General features: G+C 39.5%; 1 protein-coding gene across 1 annotated transcript; it reads left to right on the top strand.

The window, feature by feature from the left end:
* The first annotated feature begins 55 nt into the window (after nt 1-55).
* On the top strand, nt 56-16,159 carry LOC140246175 (HAUS augmin-like complex subunit 7). The gene is made up of 10 exons (XM_072325614.1): nt 56-140; nt 1,599-1,705; nt 2,316-2,392; nt 3,311-3,372; nt 3,870-3,991; nt 7,761-7,937; nt 8,943-9,039; nt 10,096-10,305; nt 11,145-11,250; nt 11,733-16,159. Exons 1-10 carry the CDS (start codon nt 72-74, stop codon nt 11,852-11,854), a joined length of 1,149 nt encoding a protein of 382 aa, XP_072181715.1. The 5' UTR covers nt 56-71; the 3' UTR covers nt 11,855-16,159.
* Nucleotides 16,160-19,647: the final 3,488 nt, after the last annotated feature.

Below are 19,647 nucleotides of genomic sequence, written 5' to 3'. Positions count from 1 at the left end.
TAAGCTTTATTTGTTCGAGGATATGGTTCTGTGGCTCGTAAATTGATTTATTTCAACCAATTCTCGCTAAAATGTCACGTCAAAGTAAGAGTAAGACATCTCAAGAAAAATTGTCGCGATCCTTCAAGCAACGATTTGACGTAAGTACAACTGATGCGTGGCAAATTCATTTATGATGATACTGATAGTTCTCTGTATTTTGCTATTCTTCGTATACTCGTAGTACCATCGCCCTTGAATGGCTCAATTTCGAGATGTGCACTTGGTTCACATGCAGATGCAGTCCCATGCGTTTTATTTCGCGTTCTATATTCTTCATCACATCACACACCCAACTTGGACGGCCGCGCCGGCTGCGCGGGCGGCGGCCGACGGCGCGGCGACGGAATGCAAACTTAATTACGGTTAGCGATCACCCCAAAAAACAAAACAAAAAACAAAACAAATAAAACAGAACAAAACAAAACAAAACAAAAACAACCCCCCCAAAAAAAACCCAAAAAACAAACCCCACCAAGTGTTTAAGCGTAATGCGTAGTCTAGACCCTACTCTAGAGTTTTCGCCAGTATCATCAGTGAGTAGAACACCTATGGCATACTCGTGAAATACTGGCCCCATTCCCCACCACTTGTGGCGTGTTCGTATCTATTTTTTTTATACAAACTTAATTTAGATAGGGCCTATGTAAATTTACTACTAGTACTGGTACTAGTACTACGGCACGCGCGACTTTCTGGGACCAGCCCGAACGCGAAGTAAGTTAAAAAATTTAACTGTGTACAAGGAGCACTCCAGGGACATGGTTACGGCGGCTTGTGAATTCAGGCCCACCGTGTGCAGGCGCAGGGTGTGGCGTTCATCGGTACCTAAATAAGGCTAAGCTAAGCCTAACTATACACAGCCCAGTCGCCGCTGCGCTGTACATACGTAGCGCGACACATTCGCGTAGCGTATTAACAGCGTCTGGTCGGGCTACTGTAACTTGTAAGCTAAGCCAAGCACAGCTGTGGGGCTTTTTTCCACAGTATAGACTTAGTATTATACTCGTGAAGAATGGGTCCCACCAAATGGCATTTTACTCGCGATTGATACAGCGATGGGGCCGATTTCCACAGCATAGCATTTTCCTTTCTCCATTTTTTCCTTTGTTCTTTCGTTTCTTTCTCCCTGTTATTCTCGGAAAGACTTCTTTATGTCCCTCAACTAATTTAACCACAAATACAACCCTAACTTAACTCTAAACCTAACCCTAAACCTAACCCTAACCTTGCTTGTTAATGCACATATGCACGCGCACTGCGGTGGGGCTGATTGCATGATTTTGGCAAAACTCTACTTTTGTATCTCCGAATATCAGTTTCATGTCGCTACGGGACCAAACTACACAAAAATTTATTCAATTTAGAATGTTCTTGGAAGTATAATTTGTTTTTTGTCCCAATACTAATAGACTCATAAATTTATCCAAATAAATAACTATGAAAAGACTATGCGGAAATTAAGCTGCAGATAATAAAGTATTCTTGTATGAAAAGTCATTCCTTTTTTCTTTCTTTTTTAATCTTGCCTTTGTTTAATTTCTATCCCTTCATAACAGGCTTTGGACTGTCCCTTTGTGGATGGAGTGGATGAATCCTGGATAGCTGAGCTTCTTTACCAGCCTGGAGAGGCTAGGATAAGACTTCTCCAATGGCTCCTCTCGAGGTACAATGTATTTTTGATACAATGGACTCCTGTCAGCAAATAATCAAGTCCTTTGGACCACTGTGGACCGGCAGTTTTCTTTTGCTATATCAAAATTTCATTATATTACTAAACAATAAAATATTTAAAGATATACAACTGTAGATGATAATCTTGAGACCTGATCAGACTTTTAATTCACTGTAACAAGAATTTCATTATGACCGTGTTCAATATAGGCTTATAGCAAGAGTACACTGTACTGTATTCCAAGGAAATTAGGTTCTACCAACTGGGCATTTCTTGGAGATGAAAAACCTTTTTCTTTTCTTTTTTAGTGTCTTTTCTTAAACAGAAGTCTCTTCTGAAATTGCCAGTTACTAGTGATGTACTATTCTGTTGTTTCCATGTACAAAGGAATTTAACCATAAAGTTAACTGAGAAATTTAAAGCCACTATATCTTGAAATCACTTCATCATTTTCAATTAACTTTGTTGTCATTCTCAGTTATAGACATATCCATTAGATGCAATTGTGGATCAACAAATTCACAGATTTTTGTTATAATATTTCAATGTGTCTTTAGATATTACATATTTGCAATGTGCATCTTGTTCCATTGCATTGCAGGTATGATTCAAAGTTAGCAGAGATGTTTGACAGCCAATATTGGACCAGTGAATCCAAGATGGATGCCAGACTTCAAGGTGAGCCTGTAGGTCTTGTCTGGGAATTCATTGCCTAAATCATAGATCATACTCATGGTGTCACTTCAGTTGCTGGTATTCAAACATGTGAACATACTTTGCTGTCATTAAATCAGAACCTGCAACTGTTCATGCATGCCTGTGATGTTTATTTTCTTGCTGTCCGTTTTATTTTTCAGTTTTCTTCATTTTCATGAATGAATGAATAAAGTTCCAGTATTCCATAAATGCATACACTGTACACTGAAAATGTTTTCTTAGCTGTAGATTGAATGCACAACCAGGATGCACATGTAGTGTCACTTTCTTGGATATGTTGTTTGCAAGTTGTAGTACATGTATTTACCAAGTAAAGTTATGGCACAAGACGTATGTTGGTGTGTTTTGCAAACTATGTTATGAATTATCAGTCAATGATTGATGTATAGATCATAAACAATTCATTGTTTAGGATTTTGTGGTAAAAGATAGTCAAAATATACTCTTGAAAATTTGTAGAATTTAGTGCAGGTTTACTGCTGCATTCCAAACTTTGTGAAATCTGAAACTTGTGAAATTAAACACTAATGTGTCTAATACAAGACCTCCCTACAATAAAACACACTTTGACATGTTTGGCTAAATTCTTCGCACATATTAGGGAAGAGCAAAAAGTGTCCTCAATTTCCTTCTGTTGACACTGTCTCGGTGACTCTGGAGAAATAGATATACAGGTAGACACAAATCTCATTTCATGTATGTTTTGTTTCGTATGAGTTTGGATTGTGCTCTGTATACATGAATGCTTCTTGGCATGATACACTTTCAAAAAGGGTGCATTGTTAACTGCATTTCATATTTTTTGGTTGTTTTCACAAAAATTGTTATCATCTTCATTGTTGAGTCATGTTTTTGAAAACTTTCATATTTTGTTTACAGTTATAACTGAGGTCTGTGCGTACCTAGGAATATGTCGACCAGGAGATATTGATCTTGTTAGGGTGAGTTTTTGTCTTACTGTTAATACAGTTTATACTTACATGATCGGTGTGACTGCACACAAGTACAACTGTAGCATGTTTTAACGAATCATTTCATAGAGTACTTCGCAAACACTGTTATGGCAACTGCTTGTGTGCCAGAAAACTGCAGAGTAGTAGCCTCTGTTTTATCACATGCTGAAATTCTTAGGTTATTGTGTAAAAACAAATAAGAAATGATTCAAATCCACACCCAAGTGTCATAGCTTGTAAAAAGTCATGAATGTACTGCCGGACAAATGTGTACGTACTGTGTATGTAATGTACTGCTGGACGATTTCATCTTTCAAATTCTTTTCTTTCTTTGCTGTGGGGTTTTTGTGCATGTGCAAGGATGCGTAGAAAGATATCTAAAATAATCCTTTTGCCATGTCTTGAGAGTGGTTTGAAATATTAGATATTTTGTTTCTGAAACTATATTGACCCTGCTATGTGATTTCATGGTTGTTGTCTGACAGGGTGTGTCCACCTCGCACTCCAGTCAAGCAGCATTCTGGGACAAGCTCCTGGACATTGTGTACATCAGTGACATGTGTGACGAGTCCAGGGCCCTCGGGGTATCAAGCCATGGCGTAGTGAGGTGAGATTTAGGCTTCTATTGTACCTACTGTGTAGAGAGAGTCCAGTAGTTGAAAGCTTTAATGAGTATCTAAAGGCAGCCGGTCGTCGCAGGCGATTCGCAGCTCAGTAGAAAAGCACGACAAGCTGCTCCTCCCGTTATTGTACCCCCGTACGTACCGAATACCGAACACGACGCTACGCAGCGCACCAGCGAAAACCTGATGGGGCACGAGCGCCGCGCGAGCTGTCCACTGTAATTTCAACATGGACGCCCGAATACCTACCGAATGGGGCCGAATGGGTGAATGCACAAAACCGCACAACAGCCATGCGCATGAAAATCTCTCCCGGTCCGTGACACAACAAGTAGTGAGAGCTGTAGGGTGTACGTACGTACGTATCTGGCTCCAGTCTCTGTTTATATGCACTATGGTGCCAATTTCAGCAATCTAGGCAATAATATTTAAAAATGTCTGAAAATATTATATAACGATATCATAAATTATTCATATATTACGTTGTTTAATATTTGGTATTTATAAATATGCTTTGATGAGGAAATATTAAAACTCTAAGCTTCATGTATAGCAAGTTGCAATGCATATGGCCATATGGCAGGTTGTTATGATCTCATCGTGCAATGTTGTCTGCTGCGTCAGCTGCATGTGTTATACGTACAGCTTACAGTACGTTGGGCCGGATCGTAACATAACAAAGTTGATAGAAAGTCGTCGGTACCGGTATGTCAGTATCAATATTGTGTGTGGTATGCGAGTACTGTTTGCAATAAAAAGTGCTGTACTGTTTCGGCTTAGCCTTGGCTTTGGTTTAGTAATGAAACCTCACAATGGAGATCAAACAGCCGTCCAACTCGAGGCAACGTATCTACTTGTTTGACGCTATCGACGAGTGCATGGAGAACGCAGAGAGACGTGTTCTTAGCTGGAGGACAAGTAAGAGACCAGAGGGGGAGGCTTCAGCGTCAGCGTGCCGATGAAAATTTTGCTTTCCACTTGCTGGAGTTGCATGAACAGTTTTGCAGGAATTTTTATTTAGAATGTGCAAATTCGTGTTACGACATGCACGGTGGAATTGTGTTGCCACGGCTTACGCCAATCAAGCAACCCCAGCTGGCCAAGTCAACAACTTCAAGGAATCCAGATCCAGATGATGTGTAAGTAGAAGTCTACACATGAATCAGTGATTGAAGTGGAATGACTTTTTCTAATCTAGTATCAGTAACTTTAGGGCATTTGCGTTTGATCGACAAGTAGGCCTATTTTTCTATGTATAATTCCGCGTTCTCTTATGTCAAATTATGATAATGCCGTAATTGAAATGACATTTGCTGGGTCAGTTTAATGTCATTAGTCCCATTAAATGAGAAGTTTTTCATATCAATCATGTTATGCAAATTCCCCAAGAATATGATTTAGGATTTGCAAATAAATTAAAAAAAAAATGAATAGATCTATCGCAAGCTCCATCATACATGTAGTCTAACCCAATAGATCTGGTAGAACTCTAACGTTTAAACAGGGGAACTAAAGGTTCAAAGATGATAGATCTAATAGATTCTAGTTTAGGCCCTACTTCGACTTGAAGGTATGTCGGTTGGTGCACGGTCCCTTCTATCACGGCCATAGCCCGACCAGACACTGTTACGCTATGCGGAAACTCGACGTACCATGTACAGCGACTGGGCTGTGTATAGTTATCACGGCCACAGTTACACTGTGCAGTGCAACTGTGGCCGTTGGCCCTGCACGGGCACAGTCGCTTCCGGTCCCCGTCCTGAATTTACACACGCCAGGGCAAGTATGGTTGGACCTACTTCTAATCGACCGCCTAATGTTTATCTGCTTGATAAGAATATGTAACACTGAAATTCACGTAAAAAAACTTGACCTACGTGATTGAGAAAATCCAGCTCTATCAAATGCCGTTGTTCCGTTTTCGATTCGAAGTTTCAGTGCAAAAATATCGCCGACGAACTTGCGTGGCCTCGTTTCAGCTCCCCGCGGTAAATCGCGTTAATAGGATCGACCGCTGTTTTTGCATTGACAATGCACGCAAACCGAGTTGTATTGAACACCGTGTTGTACGAAGCTTTTTAGAAGCATTTTAGAAACTTCCATAGACGTTACATTGTGCTATTGTGCTATTGCTGTGAAAATATTCATTCGAAATTTTGTCCTTGATTAAAACCATTAATGAACAATGAATTATCGCGTTTTCCCACACCATCCTCATCTACATTCAAAGCCAATCCATTTTTATGTGCTTTGCGCGCAGAGAAGTGCGTACTAAGTGTTCAGTGCGCGAATTATACGCGGTCGGTTTCAATAAGGGTGGTCGATATGTAGTAGGGCTACACAAGACACAGGGTCTCCGACCCAATCGTCCGCGTTCAGAATGGACAACTCGGCGGTAATATCCGCTACCCATGACGATGTGTCATCGTCCATGATGGCCACCCTACCTATATATAATCTGATCTGACGATTACAGTGTAGTTAACGACTGACGACGATCGACGGTGCGATGAAGAGAAGGCGTACATTGTAGTCGTACAAGTATAGGCAGCTAGCTACTATAGCTCATGCGAACATTGCATCACACAGTACCGTACCATACATTCAATTCACATTACACAAAACGTACTCCCCGCGCTCAGATCAATCAAGCGAGCAAACGAGATACTATAGCGCGATACATTGCTTTAGGGATGTCTTGCGCACACACACATTTCGCTTCGTAGCAACTTCGGAAGCGAGTTTACGTGCTGCCGCCCGCGGCTGAAATATGTCCATGTATCCTCGCGACTGGGTGTCTTTAAGAGCGAGAAGCTTTTCATTGTCACGATGGCCACCAGTTTTTCTGTGGAGAGGACATCTGGTAGTGGCATAGAATATGTCAAATTTTGTTTCATCTTTCATTAATATTGCATTAGAGGATCTTTGTCTTGGGAATGTTACTGTAGGCATCTTTTGTTACATTTTGCTTTTCATGCCTACCTGTTGGCATAATGTTGTGTAGTGTATTCTTTGGTCTGTGAGTCTGTCTGTTTTTATTTGTTTTTGGGGGGTTTTTTGCTGCCACTTGAATTATGCATGACATAATGGCAAGCTATCTGCACAATGAAACCTTTTCCCCCCTCTTTCTCTCTTTCTGTATAATGCCTTTTCAACACACAAGGAGTTGGATGTATTTGGCATAGTACTATTCAATCTGTCCTTTTGGGATAACCATCTGATATTTCATGTGGTTTATAGGCAAACTACCCATCGAACTTCCTCTTCATTGCTCTTTCTTGCTCACTCTCTATCTCCCTCTTGCTTTCTCATCACATTTAAAAGTTTGCTACGTATGACGTCTACCAATTAAAGCGATGGTATCGTATTGGTGGAGATGGGGATTGGGCTTTTAACTTTTTGCAAGATACCAGGAAACCACTTATGATATTGTACAGAGCATACAATCCAAGAGGAATTCACAGTTTATTTGATGGAAATTGGCTTGGGGGTGGTTGACAAAGCGATTATAATAAATGATGGGTCCCACCTTTTATTAGGGTCGCTCTGTTTTAGATATTTCAGCCAATCAAAGCCAATTTTCATCAAATAAACATTGAATTCTTCTTGGAATGACATGTTCTTTCAGATTTCATAAGAGGTTTCTCAATATCTCACCAAAAAATGTTAGAAACATGAAGTTAAGTCTCAACCAAAACTATACGATCCCTTTAAGTGCATTCCTTCCCTCTTTGTAACGACCCCCAAAATCAGTGAGAGCCTACCCCTGTGGGATCAGTTCAGCTCCGATTGTCACTTCATATCATCCCTGGCCCATGGGCGTGACCTCCACGAGGCGCTGTCCACCAAGCAGAGCCTCTTCCCACCAGACATCACTCGCACCCTCGCCAAGCGGGCCGCGGCGGCAGAGGAGCAAGGCGGAGAACAGAAGTGGGTGGTGCGATAGGAAAGTTTTTGCAGTACCGTTAAAATGTCTTTATTTTCGTGCTGAGCTGCTCAAAAACATATTCATAGGTTCTTAAATTAAGGCTGGGCAATTTTGTAGCCACAAGTTTTCATCCAATTTATAAAAAGAGGACAATTTGATTTGACATTTCCATGTATGAAAATCAATGTACTATATGCCTCACTCTATACAACAAGTACTGTACATTACACATTACACGAGTATACACACAAACAATCTATTCCTTCCAATCCATGTATGGCCTGCACAGGAATTTACTAGCTTATGCACACGTTCCGAAATGGATACTAAGACACATACACAGACAAACTTGTAAACACACACACACACTACTATAGTATAGTAGTGTTTATCAGCTAATGAAAGCACAATCCAACCCGTTCAAAATTTGCATGGAAAATGGTGAAGATATTTTCACATTTTTTAGAATTCACGCTAGCCAAAAGTAAAGGGCCCTATAAAAAATTATATACCCCAGACAATACTGAGATGAAAGAAAGCGACATAACAAGCAGATCAAACACCACTATTATTTAAACTTAATTACCTGAATTCACAAAGGTGGTACAAATGAAACCATGGTTTAAAACCATGGACAAAAACCATGGAGCGCCAAGTGTCGCACGGAATATTTCGTTACTAAATTGATCATTTCGTTGATAAAATGACCGTTTTGTTAAAGAAATTATCATTTCATGTACGAAATGTCAATTTAGTTACAAAATAATCATTTCATCAACGAAATGACTGATTTCGTAACGAAATATTCCATGCAACACTTGGCGCTCCATGGTTTAAACCATGGTTTCATTTGTACCACCTTCATGAATTCGGGCCATTGGTTATAAAATGTTTCCATGAGGGAGCTCATAGGAAAAGGGGAAAAAAAGGAAAAAGAAAAAGAAAAAAAAAAGTTGCAAAGTTGACCCTGTTTCTAATTTCTTAATTTTCATCATTTGCTTGTGTAGATCACCACCCAATATGGATGCTCTGCTTGAGATGTCTACACATCTGTCCATGGAACTCATCCAAGCAAACCAACATCTCACAGAGCTCAAGGAAGCTGTGAGTGAAATTTATTTCCTCAAAATCTATTTTGGTTTAGGTAAACTGCAGGGTGTGCTGTTTTCTGTTGAATATCAAATACATTTCAATTATCCTCTCACACATATCACAATATTGTGTGATCAAGGTTTGCTGAATATGATCTAAGGTACATGTAGGTGAGTGATGAAATGTGGATATTGTATAGAATGATTACCCATTGACTTACTTAAGTGTTGATTATGAATGTAATATGGCTTTTAACTATTTTTTTTCCCCCAAGACATTTTGAAAGTCATATCAATCTCCTCTATGATAATGATTTTTGAAAATAGATTTTGTGTTGTCACAAAGAAATGAATCAGCTCTCTTCCAGTTGATATAAGTGGATATACCAGTGAAAGAAGCTACAAGAGTAGATCAAGCCATGAAATGGAAGTGTTCCGATGTTAAAGTGATGATGGTGTAGAATCATTCTTGCGGCCATGGTACAGTGATGGAGTTTTCAGTAAATTAACAACTAGAGAAGCACTCTAAAGAGCGCAGACCTCTGCCAAGCAGCCCATTTCCACCACTGATCTTGTTTTTCCACATAGATCAGGGATTTCCACTGGTACGTATGCATGCTGAAAGTCGCCGATTTCCCAATATATAAGCCTTTTGTTACGTCATCAATTCACATTATTATCATTATTATGCATTCCAGCTGCGCGGCACGCCTTGCCCTAGCAGAAACAAGAGCACACACTTTAGTGCGCGTATGAAAACCTCAAAAATACGCAGCTTGTACTCCCAATTTCATTGATCCTACCTGCCAAAATATCGAAAATCCTTCATAAAATCCACAAAAATTCCCACATCACTACCAAAATTTAATCATCTCATTCTTGTGCCATTTTCAGCCTTCCCTGTAAGTTTCATCCAAATCTGTCGACTACTTTTTGAGTTATTTTGCGCATGGTCAAACAAACAAACGGTAATGAAAACATAACCTCCTCCCTTGGCGGAGGTAATAATGCAGCTTTGTCTCTTGTTATTAGTGTGATATTATGATGTTTCGTCAATGAATCTCATCAGTACCCCATTCCAGAGAAGAATCCAAAGGCAGCAGACAAGGTGAGGCAGACCATGAAGCTCGTCCTGACCGAGCTGGTCCAGCTGGTCACCAACTTCACCTTCTCCTTCGAGAGCGAAATGAGGCAGTGGTGTGACAAGGCGCCCCCGCGGCTCACCCAGCTGGGACTGGCCGTCAAGAGGGTGCACACCCTCCTGCAGCAATTCACCTCGGTGAGCTCAATCTGTCAAGAGACTTGGAGGGAGGGGCTTGTAAATTATGTGTGACCACTGTGGCTCGTACAGAATGGATCTCACTGCCAAATGAACACAAGTTCACACATTTTAGCAGCTAATCATTTTTTTTTTTGAAAGTGGATCATGCTCTTTTTGTAAACCCAAAGCTTGCTTGCAAGAATAAAAGAAATGGGATTGTTACAAAAAGAAGCCGATGTCAAATTTCCTAAAGATATAGGCTAGATTATATGACGAGCTGCTAAGACGTCAAACATTTCCACTCCAATTCACTCATCAAGGGTGCTTGAGTAAATTGAATAACAGAATGTGATTAGTTTCTGCATTTCATTACAAACTTTATGAAAATATAATGTGATGTCTTTAGTACTTCAGCTCAAATGATGAAGACTTTAAGTTTCCTATCCTGATCCTGGACTTAAAGAGAACATCTAACATATTGGTTTTTTTTTTCTTTCCAATAGCATTGCCCTTGAAATGTAATGAATGTCATTCATAATAAATGCTGATATTTTTGCATGGTTACAGAGAAACAGTTACCTACTGTTTGCTTCTACAGATGTTTCAATCTAAGGCAGGTTATCTATTGAGTCCATTTGGTAGCAACCTGTCTGGAGTGCATCAAGAACATTGTGTGTTAAATACCCGTATGTCAGTGGTATTCCCTTATGTTTGCTAATAGTATCACTAAACAAATTGTCTTTGAGTGGTATGCACAGAAAGATATCATGGACTGCACAACACCAAGACAATGGACAACCATGTTTAAACTGTGATCATTATATTGTTGTTGTTCATTTTTTTCCTTGTAAACACAGCTCTTGTCTAGCTTGCGTTCCATGCATGCTTCATACGACGGCATCGTCAACACAAAGCTGGCTCCACATGAAGGAAAGGAGGCCATAGAGGGCGCTGATCTGCTTGGTAAGAGCATTCTAACTCTTGTTCTACCACTTTGTTGTAAACACTGCAAAACACATATTTCATCTATGGTAGGGATTCTCATTATGCAACTCCTTTCATGTTATTTTAAAGGCATTATTTTCCCATTATCAGACATACTATACATGTATCTCAAACAGGAAATGGAGTATCAACTATAACTGTTTGGCTTATACAGAATGACTTGCATTTCAGGGAACAATGTGTATTTGTTTTATAGTATTTTCAAGATACGCCATTTCATAACTGATCTTTTTAAAGAAATGCAGCTTATTTTATAGTTCCATATTGACATCCATGAGTTTTTAATCTGGGAATTGATTGCACTTCGTTTATAAGAGAGTATGTGCTATTCACAAATTCATAAGGATTTTTGTGATTCTGATCACTCTCCCCATTATGACCATTATCACTACTTCCATAATCATTCCACCTTTATGACCTTTTGGCTCTCCCTTTATTAGCATCTGTTTCCCAGGCTGCCCTGAAGTCCTACGGGGAGTTCATCAGCGTCATGGAGGAGTCGATATCGCGAAATCACGAAACATGGTCAGAAAGTACGCTCCTCAGTCAGTCGTTCCGATGAAGTTCCAGAAGCGACGGGGATCAGCTTGACGGGCGTCCTGATTATTCAGTGGCCTAGATCTACAATGGAACAATGCAATGATCATGTCAAAACTGTTTCTGTGTGTTGTGCCAGAGATGCACTGCACATAACTTTTAGTGCACTGCACATAACTTTTAGTGCGTTGCACCTAAAGCAGCTATGCAGAATAAGATGTTATCCCAAGCAGCTGTAGAAGCGCACTATCACTGACTCGAGGCTTTTGCGTGCAGTGTGTACGTTAAAGTCTGTTGTTTCTGCAGTCGTGTCAGTAGTTGAAGAATGGAAAGCTGTTTTCAGGGGACAAAAACAGTGCACTGTGGTGAAAATTTCCATTCAAAACTTACAAGTAAGTCAAAAACTGTCTTGAGTCGATGCTCCTCCAAAGTCCTGATCATGTATGACATGATGGTCTACTAGGATGTGGTTGCATCAAAGCAACATGCTGATATATTTTAGCAAAAATGTAAAAGATTTGCAGCCGTCAAAGTGCCATGTAAAAGCTTGGTTACAAACTGAAGAATTACAACTTATAATAATAATAATAATAGACAAAATTATGATCAATCTGTGTGTGATATTTGTACATTACAGCTTACTGACTGATGTGAAATATCAAAAAATATGGCTAGGAAAGCACTAAAGAGCATAGATAACCCCACAGCTGCAGAGATGCCAATTCCAAAGGATTTGTCAGTAACAAATGGATGTCTTTCCATAACAGTATGCGGCGAAGTAGCATTGTTGTCACACACAAACACCTACTTTTTTAAGCATACCATTTTGACTTAGTTTACCCAGCTTCAAGATTCTGCAGGAAAGAAATGTTTGTGTAAACATGCATATCCTCATTGATGAACCACATTGATGATCCACGTTGATGAGCTTATGCATTCCCAATTTTTATTATTTTCTTTTCAGCTTCTAAAGTCTGTTGTGATTACTGAAGAATAAACACCAGCTAATGAAAAAAATGGCTTTCCTCCATATCAGTGGATGTGTACCAGTCTTCATTAGTTACTGTAAAACAAGACATGTCTGCTTGCATTTTATTAATTCAATTTCATGAGAGCCAAGATTTGCAAAATCAAAATGCATGGAAAAGTTCTTGTCTACACTTTATGCATTAAACGTTTGAATACCAGTGACAGTTCGCAAAAATTTCATTCTGCAAAAAAAAAGGCTGTCGGCTGTAGTTCATGAAAATTTCATGCCGCGAAAATATCTTGCTGTACAGTATTGAGAGCTCTGTAAATTACTCCTTTGATCCGCCCCAGAACTTCACTTGGTAGGTTCTGGTCGTAGCATTTTCCTTTGTAGTTTGCCTTTGCAATCAAAACTTCTTTTCAAGGTCTGATCACCCAAATTTGGCCAGAAATCTGTTCAGTTTTTTTCTCAGAAGCAAAAAAGCCTTTCACAGTCTGCATTGCTACATGTATGTGGGATTACAAACACTCCCTTCATGGCGTTGCTGTACTTCACAGCTCCACTGTTTTCTCTTAACTGACCAAGCTTATGATTCAGCTTCGCCGGGTAAATAAAGAAAGGTTTCTTTCCTTTCAGGCAAACCTGTTTGAAGTCCTCCATTCTGCCCCTCCTTAGGTTTTCAACCAGCTTGCTGAAATCCTCAGCGATGTATATAACTTACGCTTGTTGCACTCCTCTGCCTTTAACTTCTTCAAACATTAAGTCTTCACCTTCTCTTTCTGACTCGAAAGTCGAGAAGCATATGCAAATCGTCCGTGGCTTAGTGTTATCTGCTGGAGCTGTTAAACCTGGCCCAGGGCTTGCTGCATGGTGGTAGGAGTACAATGCACTCTTTCCATTGTGTATGTTTGTGGTGACAAACCAACAAAATCTTGCAGGATAGTGTCCACAATCCACTTACATTTTTTTCCTTCTCCTCCATCTGGAATTTCATGTAAGACCAGATTTTTGTCTTCTTGACCGGTTCTCTAGGTCATCTACTGCAGTTCTCAAGGATGAGTTCTCCTCCTTGGGGCTCGTCAGCTCTCTTTTGCACGTTTTCAACATCTATTTCTAGGGAGATTATTTTCTCTTCCTGCTCGTTGATCTTCATTGACAGATCATTCAATCTTATCACCAGGATGCAATCAAGAGGAATACAGTACAGGAAAAGAAGTGATAGGATTACCGACCAGACTGTGTTTAAATCACAGGGCGTAAGACGTGTCTGGGTGGCTGACTTTAGGCTATGGAACGTGAGAAGGGATTGAGGGAAGAGATGAAGGAAGAAAGATAATATAGTTTCTGAAGTGATCAGCAGTTTCAGTCAGCAGTTTACGTAATACACAATATTATGCTCAAACACAATAAGACGCAACATCTCGCAATACATGCTTACCTGCAATGTCATTGCCTCTAGAATTTCATCTTGGACATCATGTGAAACATACCTGTTGGGTTTTTTTGTTTTTTTTTCTAAAGCCACTCTAGCGTTTTAGGATTGTCTTTGGCTCAAAGATGATAAGAGTCGTACGAAGTTTCATTCCTCGTCCTCATGGCCTTGAAAAGCCAGACCTTGTCTGGCTAAGAACTATATATTCTCAGTGATATTTGCCATGTTCCTTCAAGATTCCTCCTTCTCTGGGCTGAAGGTCTTGTCAAGCATTTCGCCAATGTCAGGACATGTCTTTGGTAGAAACATCAAGACATGTGCTTCAATTTATGGCACTGCAATATTTGGTGTTCCGAAATTTCTCTTCTGCCTTCTTCCAATTTGAAAAGCCGTCTCGAAGGAAAGACATGTCCTTGTATTTTGCCTTCAACTTCTTTCTTTCTCAGCCTGTAAACATGTGTGGCAGAGTACTGTATCTGAAGACTTATAGTGTACTCATTGAAACTCTTTTGTACAATGATGGTTGAAATGACTGTTCGAGTGGCTTGTATTCTCTTTTAACCAGTTGAGGACAGACTGACTATACTACAACATGCATTTCCCATTGACACCTGCCCGAGTATACACGGGATTTGTCCTCAACGGGTCAATGGGGTACTTTAAGTTGAATGGTGGGTTGGGTGTTGATGGTGGATTTGATTCTGCCTCCACCTTGTCATCCAAAGCTGGCTTGTCTTCTGGGGGTGCCAATGGATTTTTAATCATTTTCACTGGCGAGTCACTCGGCTGATTCCCTGTTTTGAGTGTACTTTGTTCACATTTCTCTTCCTTACCCAGCACCCTACGAGTCTAGGACTGCAAAACATTTCTAACAATGTCTGTATATTTTTTTTTCCCTTGGCAGGGGGCTTTAGTTTGACCTATTAGAATAATAAGAAAGATAAAAATTCTTCAACATTTCCATCCTTGTGCAAGTCGCCATTGCGTTATGATAGATTGATAATTTGTTTCATTAATATGATGTTAAAGAGGAGGAGGAATGTTTTGAAAAGAAAAATCCAAGTAATCAAGCTATTGAATAGAAGAGGCAACTTCCCTGCATCACCTAGTAATATTTCAGGAAATTGAATGACACTGACTTAATTTGGATAATTACCCATCACCTGTAATATTCACCAATATACACTGTACGTAGGCAGTGGCGGATCCAAGGGGAGCGCACCAGATGCACGCCCCCTCTTTAATTCTTGTAAAAAAAAAAAAAAAAAAAATGGGGGGCATGCACCCCCCTTTAATTTTGTGAAGGCGTCCCCTCCTTATGGAATTCCTGGATCTGCCCCTGCTTATGGATGTAATAATACTTTAAAAAATCTCATCATGTGCTTTGAACTGATAGCTTTGCCAGGCATTTAAAAAAAAACAAAAACAAATCTCTAAAAGCTTGAACACATTCTCATCAAAGATTAAACAGGTCCCTGAACTCTGGCTCCATTATTAAGTTAAAAAGAAAAAAACAAGTCTCGGCTTCTTGATGACCCGTTTCAATGAAAAAGACTGAAGTTGACCACATCACCAAGCTTGAAAGTCTGTATTAGACAGATTTGCTCAGGAGTTCTAACTACAAATAACATGCATTGCAATCAGAATGATACTGTGTGTAATACATCGTGATGGTAATATAATAGATATGGATGGATAATCGCATTTACACATAAGACATTGTCTCGCCATGACGCAAATCTCTCGTTTGAAGAGGCTACACCCCAGTAAATAATGCCAGTGTATACCTTGGCAATCAATGACTTAAAAACCAAAGATATAAAACACCTGTTTCTTGACCCTGGCCTAATCTAAGCATCAGTCATCGCCACAGCGCCACAGGGGAGGGGGGGGGGGGGGGCACCGCGAGAGGAGGAGATTGTTTTGGTTTTAGCATGAGCTATGTAGCTCCATGGTGCGTGTGTGTGTACGTGTGTGTGTGTGAGTGTAGACATTCAGCGTATGCAGACAGAGCATGCCTGTACTGCAGTGACTGGAACTATTGTCATTCCATTTTGTCTCTCCCCTTCTCCCTCCCCCATCTCTCCCCTCTCTCTCTCTCTCTCCCTCTCTCTCTCTTTCTCAGCAGGCTGATTGTAACCAGGGAGGTAGTCTCACCTCCCCGTTGTAACTCACTGCCAAATAGCACATTGTCAGCACCGGCAAACTGGCAATGCTCTCCTTCTTATTCATGTATTTTCGTTATTTACGGGTCAATTTTTTTCGTTCGAAATGTAAAATGGATGACCATAGAATTTCTCAATAGAATATAAAATTGAAAACTTTAAAAAGGATAGAGAAAATTGAGTTCACTTTGAATGGTCTGCCACAGGCAGATATCCTTATCATGCTCTTACGTAATACGACAGCTGCTGGAGTCATCAAACCCTGGCTTGGCCTCCAGGTTTGTCACGCCGAGCAGAAAGTTTATTTGCAATGGACAAGTACTTCGACTCCCAACTCTCAAACGACAAATATACGCACCCCACTTTGGAAAAACCCAGCTGGGGTCTCGCCTCAAACGAGGGATTGACGGCATGCTTAATCTTTATCTGCAATATAAGATGCATACAATGTATAAGACATGGTGTTGACCCATTCTACTTGGCTTTAAAACTGGCCATTCATTAGAGTATTCCATCTTAAATGTCTGCATCCTTTTGTGAATTGTTGTTTTTTTGTATACAATCACTGGAAAATTGTGCATTGCATAATCATATCAACTGTTTGAGAACTGGTTTGAAAAAATTAGCAGAACTTCATAATTACAAAATTTCCATAATTTTTGTGACTGTGATCAAATCTTTATTGTTTATAAAATATCACACTTTCTTTTCAAGCTTTTAAGTGGCCTAGAAGTTTACTGTGCTTGATTTGTTGTGTAATGTGTGAAGAACCTCTGTTGTTTGGTATCAGTTAAGACTATATTTGTATCGAAGGCCAAGATTAAGATGGCACATATTGAAAACAAAGACAAGTGGGGACCAACTTAAACATTCAGTGTTTGCTGGCTGTCAATACATGTGTTTCTTCTGCAATACAGACGTGTAGTGGAATGATATTGATGAAAGGCATACTGTATATGTCGAATATTTCACGAGGTTTTTATTTTCGCGAATTTTGCGAGTCAGATGCTATTTGCGTAATTAAATACACGGAAAAGTACTGTATACGCCGTTATTTTCGCGTACAGATATTTTCGCAAATGACGAGGTCATAGACATTTTCGCGAGATGTTGTTTTCGCGAATCGACGCCGACGCTTACGTTAATGCTCTATTAACAAAGAGCATTGAGACAATTTCGCGTGCTGTTAAATTCGCGATCCAACTGCAATTCGCGAAATTCGCGAAAATTCAACCCTCGCGAAAATAACAGCTTATACAGTAATGATTCTGATCCCGATATGAATGTGACGCACACGTATGCATTTCTCCATTTAGTACAGTACTCCATGATTGTGAATTTATCCACTCGCGAAATAGTCGGGAAGTCCTGATTCGCAAAAAATTTAGACTCGCTCAATATATGGCGTATCCAGTAGTTTATGGAAAAGAGCAGAAGTGCTTTGTGGAAAGCCTTCCTGTTTGGACTTCAAGAATGACCATGAGTGTTCTCTTGCTGCTAAAATGTCTTTTTTTAATGGTTGGATGAAGGAAATTAAAGAAGGCTTCATGCTTATAGTACAATAAGGAGACATTTTGAAAGTAGAAGCCGCAGAAACTGATGTACAATAGACCTGATTTGCAGTTGTGTTAAAATTGATTCAGCATTTCATGGATATCTGCATAAATAAAATAATAATAATAATAATAATACAATACATTTATAAGGCGCTTAATACAGATGTTTCTAAGTGCACAGTCTACTGGAAAAATTAATATTTAAATAAATGAATATATTATCTAAGCACACATCTTGTTTTGAAGATGATCATTACTTCTCCCATATTTTGCCCACTGTTAGACTGGCAATAGCCAGCAACACCTCAATGACGTGGTTTTATCATATGGACACTTGAACTAAAACTTTCCAGTTTAAAAACAATTGTCTTGTGTTATTGGTGTGATGGTTGTGATTTAATTAACAAATTCAAAGTTAAGTAATCACATGACCATTTCCTAGGAAAAGCGTGTTTGTGTGTGTGTATATATGTGTGTGTGTACGTGTATGTTTAAAGGGACTGTACAGTACTGGTTGAGGTGAGAATTCCAGTTTATAACATTTTTTTTTGGTGAGAAATAAAAGAGCATGTAACTTCAAGAAGGATTCTACGTTTATTTGATGAAAAATTGGCCTTGAAATGACTGAGATATCCAAAAAAGTGATCCCAATAAAATTGACAGGATGCGACTTTTATTAGGATCTCTTGGTTTTTCTTTGTTTTTAGATATCTCAGTCCTTTCAAAACTGATTTTCATCCAATAAACTTTTGATTCCCCTTAGAATTTCATGCTCTTTAACATTTCAGAGAGTGGTTTCCAAATATCTCGCAAAACGTTACAAGCTGAATCCTCACCTCAACCAGTACTTTACAGTCCCTTTAAAATGTTCATAGTCAATGATAGTGAAAACAAAGACTACGCAAATTCATGCAAAAAAAAAAAAGAAGAGAAGACAAAAAGCTTTCCTCTGTGCAAAGTGAAGTTTTGTCCAACAAACAGAGTTCCAACAGTTAAAGAATATCGTGCACCTGTACTTATTTCTTGCTTACAAGTTTCGTAAATCATTTGAGCCAAGTTACAATGTATGTGTATAAAACAGATCACTTAAGGAAAAACACAGGTCCTTATAAAGAGTGACAAACACTTATTAAGAAGATTCAGAAGAAATCTCTTGCAGAATACATTGTACTTGCATCCTCATTCAGTTTAGCACTCCAAATATTCAACAGGATACTTGGCCATTTCCCTGACCCATTTGAGCCATTATGTTTCATTATTTTTTTCCCGGGGAGGGGTGGGGGGGGGGGGGGGGGAGACATAACCACGTCACATGGTTATACCCCCCCCCCAACACACACACACACACTCACAATGGTGACCTTTTCAAAAGAGAGATGTGGAAGTTGTGGAAAAATGACTTGCAAGACCATAAATTTTCGTGTGCATTTTAAGTGCACAAATTTTGCGAGAGCCAAGATTCGCAAAATCAAAATGCATGAGAAAGTTCTTGTCTACACTGTGCATTGAATGCCAGTGGCAGTTCTTGGACATTTCATCCAACAAAACAAGCCTGTCAGCTCCAATTCACAAAAATTCTGAAAATTTCTTGCTTCACAGTATAGGAACAGAAGAGGCACTTCACAAAGAGGTCAACTTTCAGCAGGACAAGTGCAAATGGACAGACAAATGACACAATGGCACTAGTACCAAAAC

Source organism: Diadema setosum, chromosome 2 (genome assembly GCF_964275005.1).
Source record: "Diadema setosum chromosome 2, eeDiaSeto1, whole genome shotgun sequence".
NCBI classification, from domain to species: domain Eukaryota; kingdom Metazoa; phylum Echinodermata; class Echinoidea; order Diadematoida; family Diadematidae; genus Diadema; species Diadema setosum.
Note: the sequence above shows the minus strand (reverse complement) of the source record. Positions and strands in the feature narration are given on the sequence as shown.

What these genes read in the sequence shown, in the direction of transcription:
- LOC140246175 (XM_072325614.1), top strand. Translation starts at nt 72, where the DNA reads ATGTCACGTCAAAGTAAGAGTAAGACATCTCAAGAAAAATTGTCGCGA. An exon ending in CCTTCAAGCAACGATTTGAC is followed by an intron (nt 141 to 1,598) that starts GTAAGTACAACT and finishes CCTTCATAACAG; the next exon opens with GCTTTGGACTGTCCCTTTGT. An exon ending in TCAAGCCATGGCGTAGTGAG is followed by an intron (nt 3,992 to 7,760) that starts GTGAGATTTAGG and finishes CCCCAAAATCAG; the next exon opens with TGAGAGCCTACCCCTGTGGG.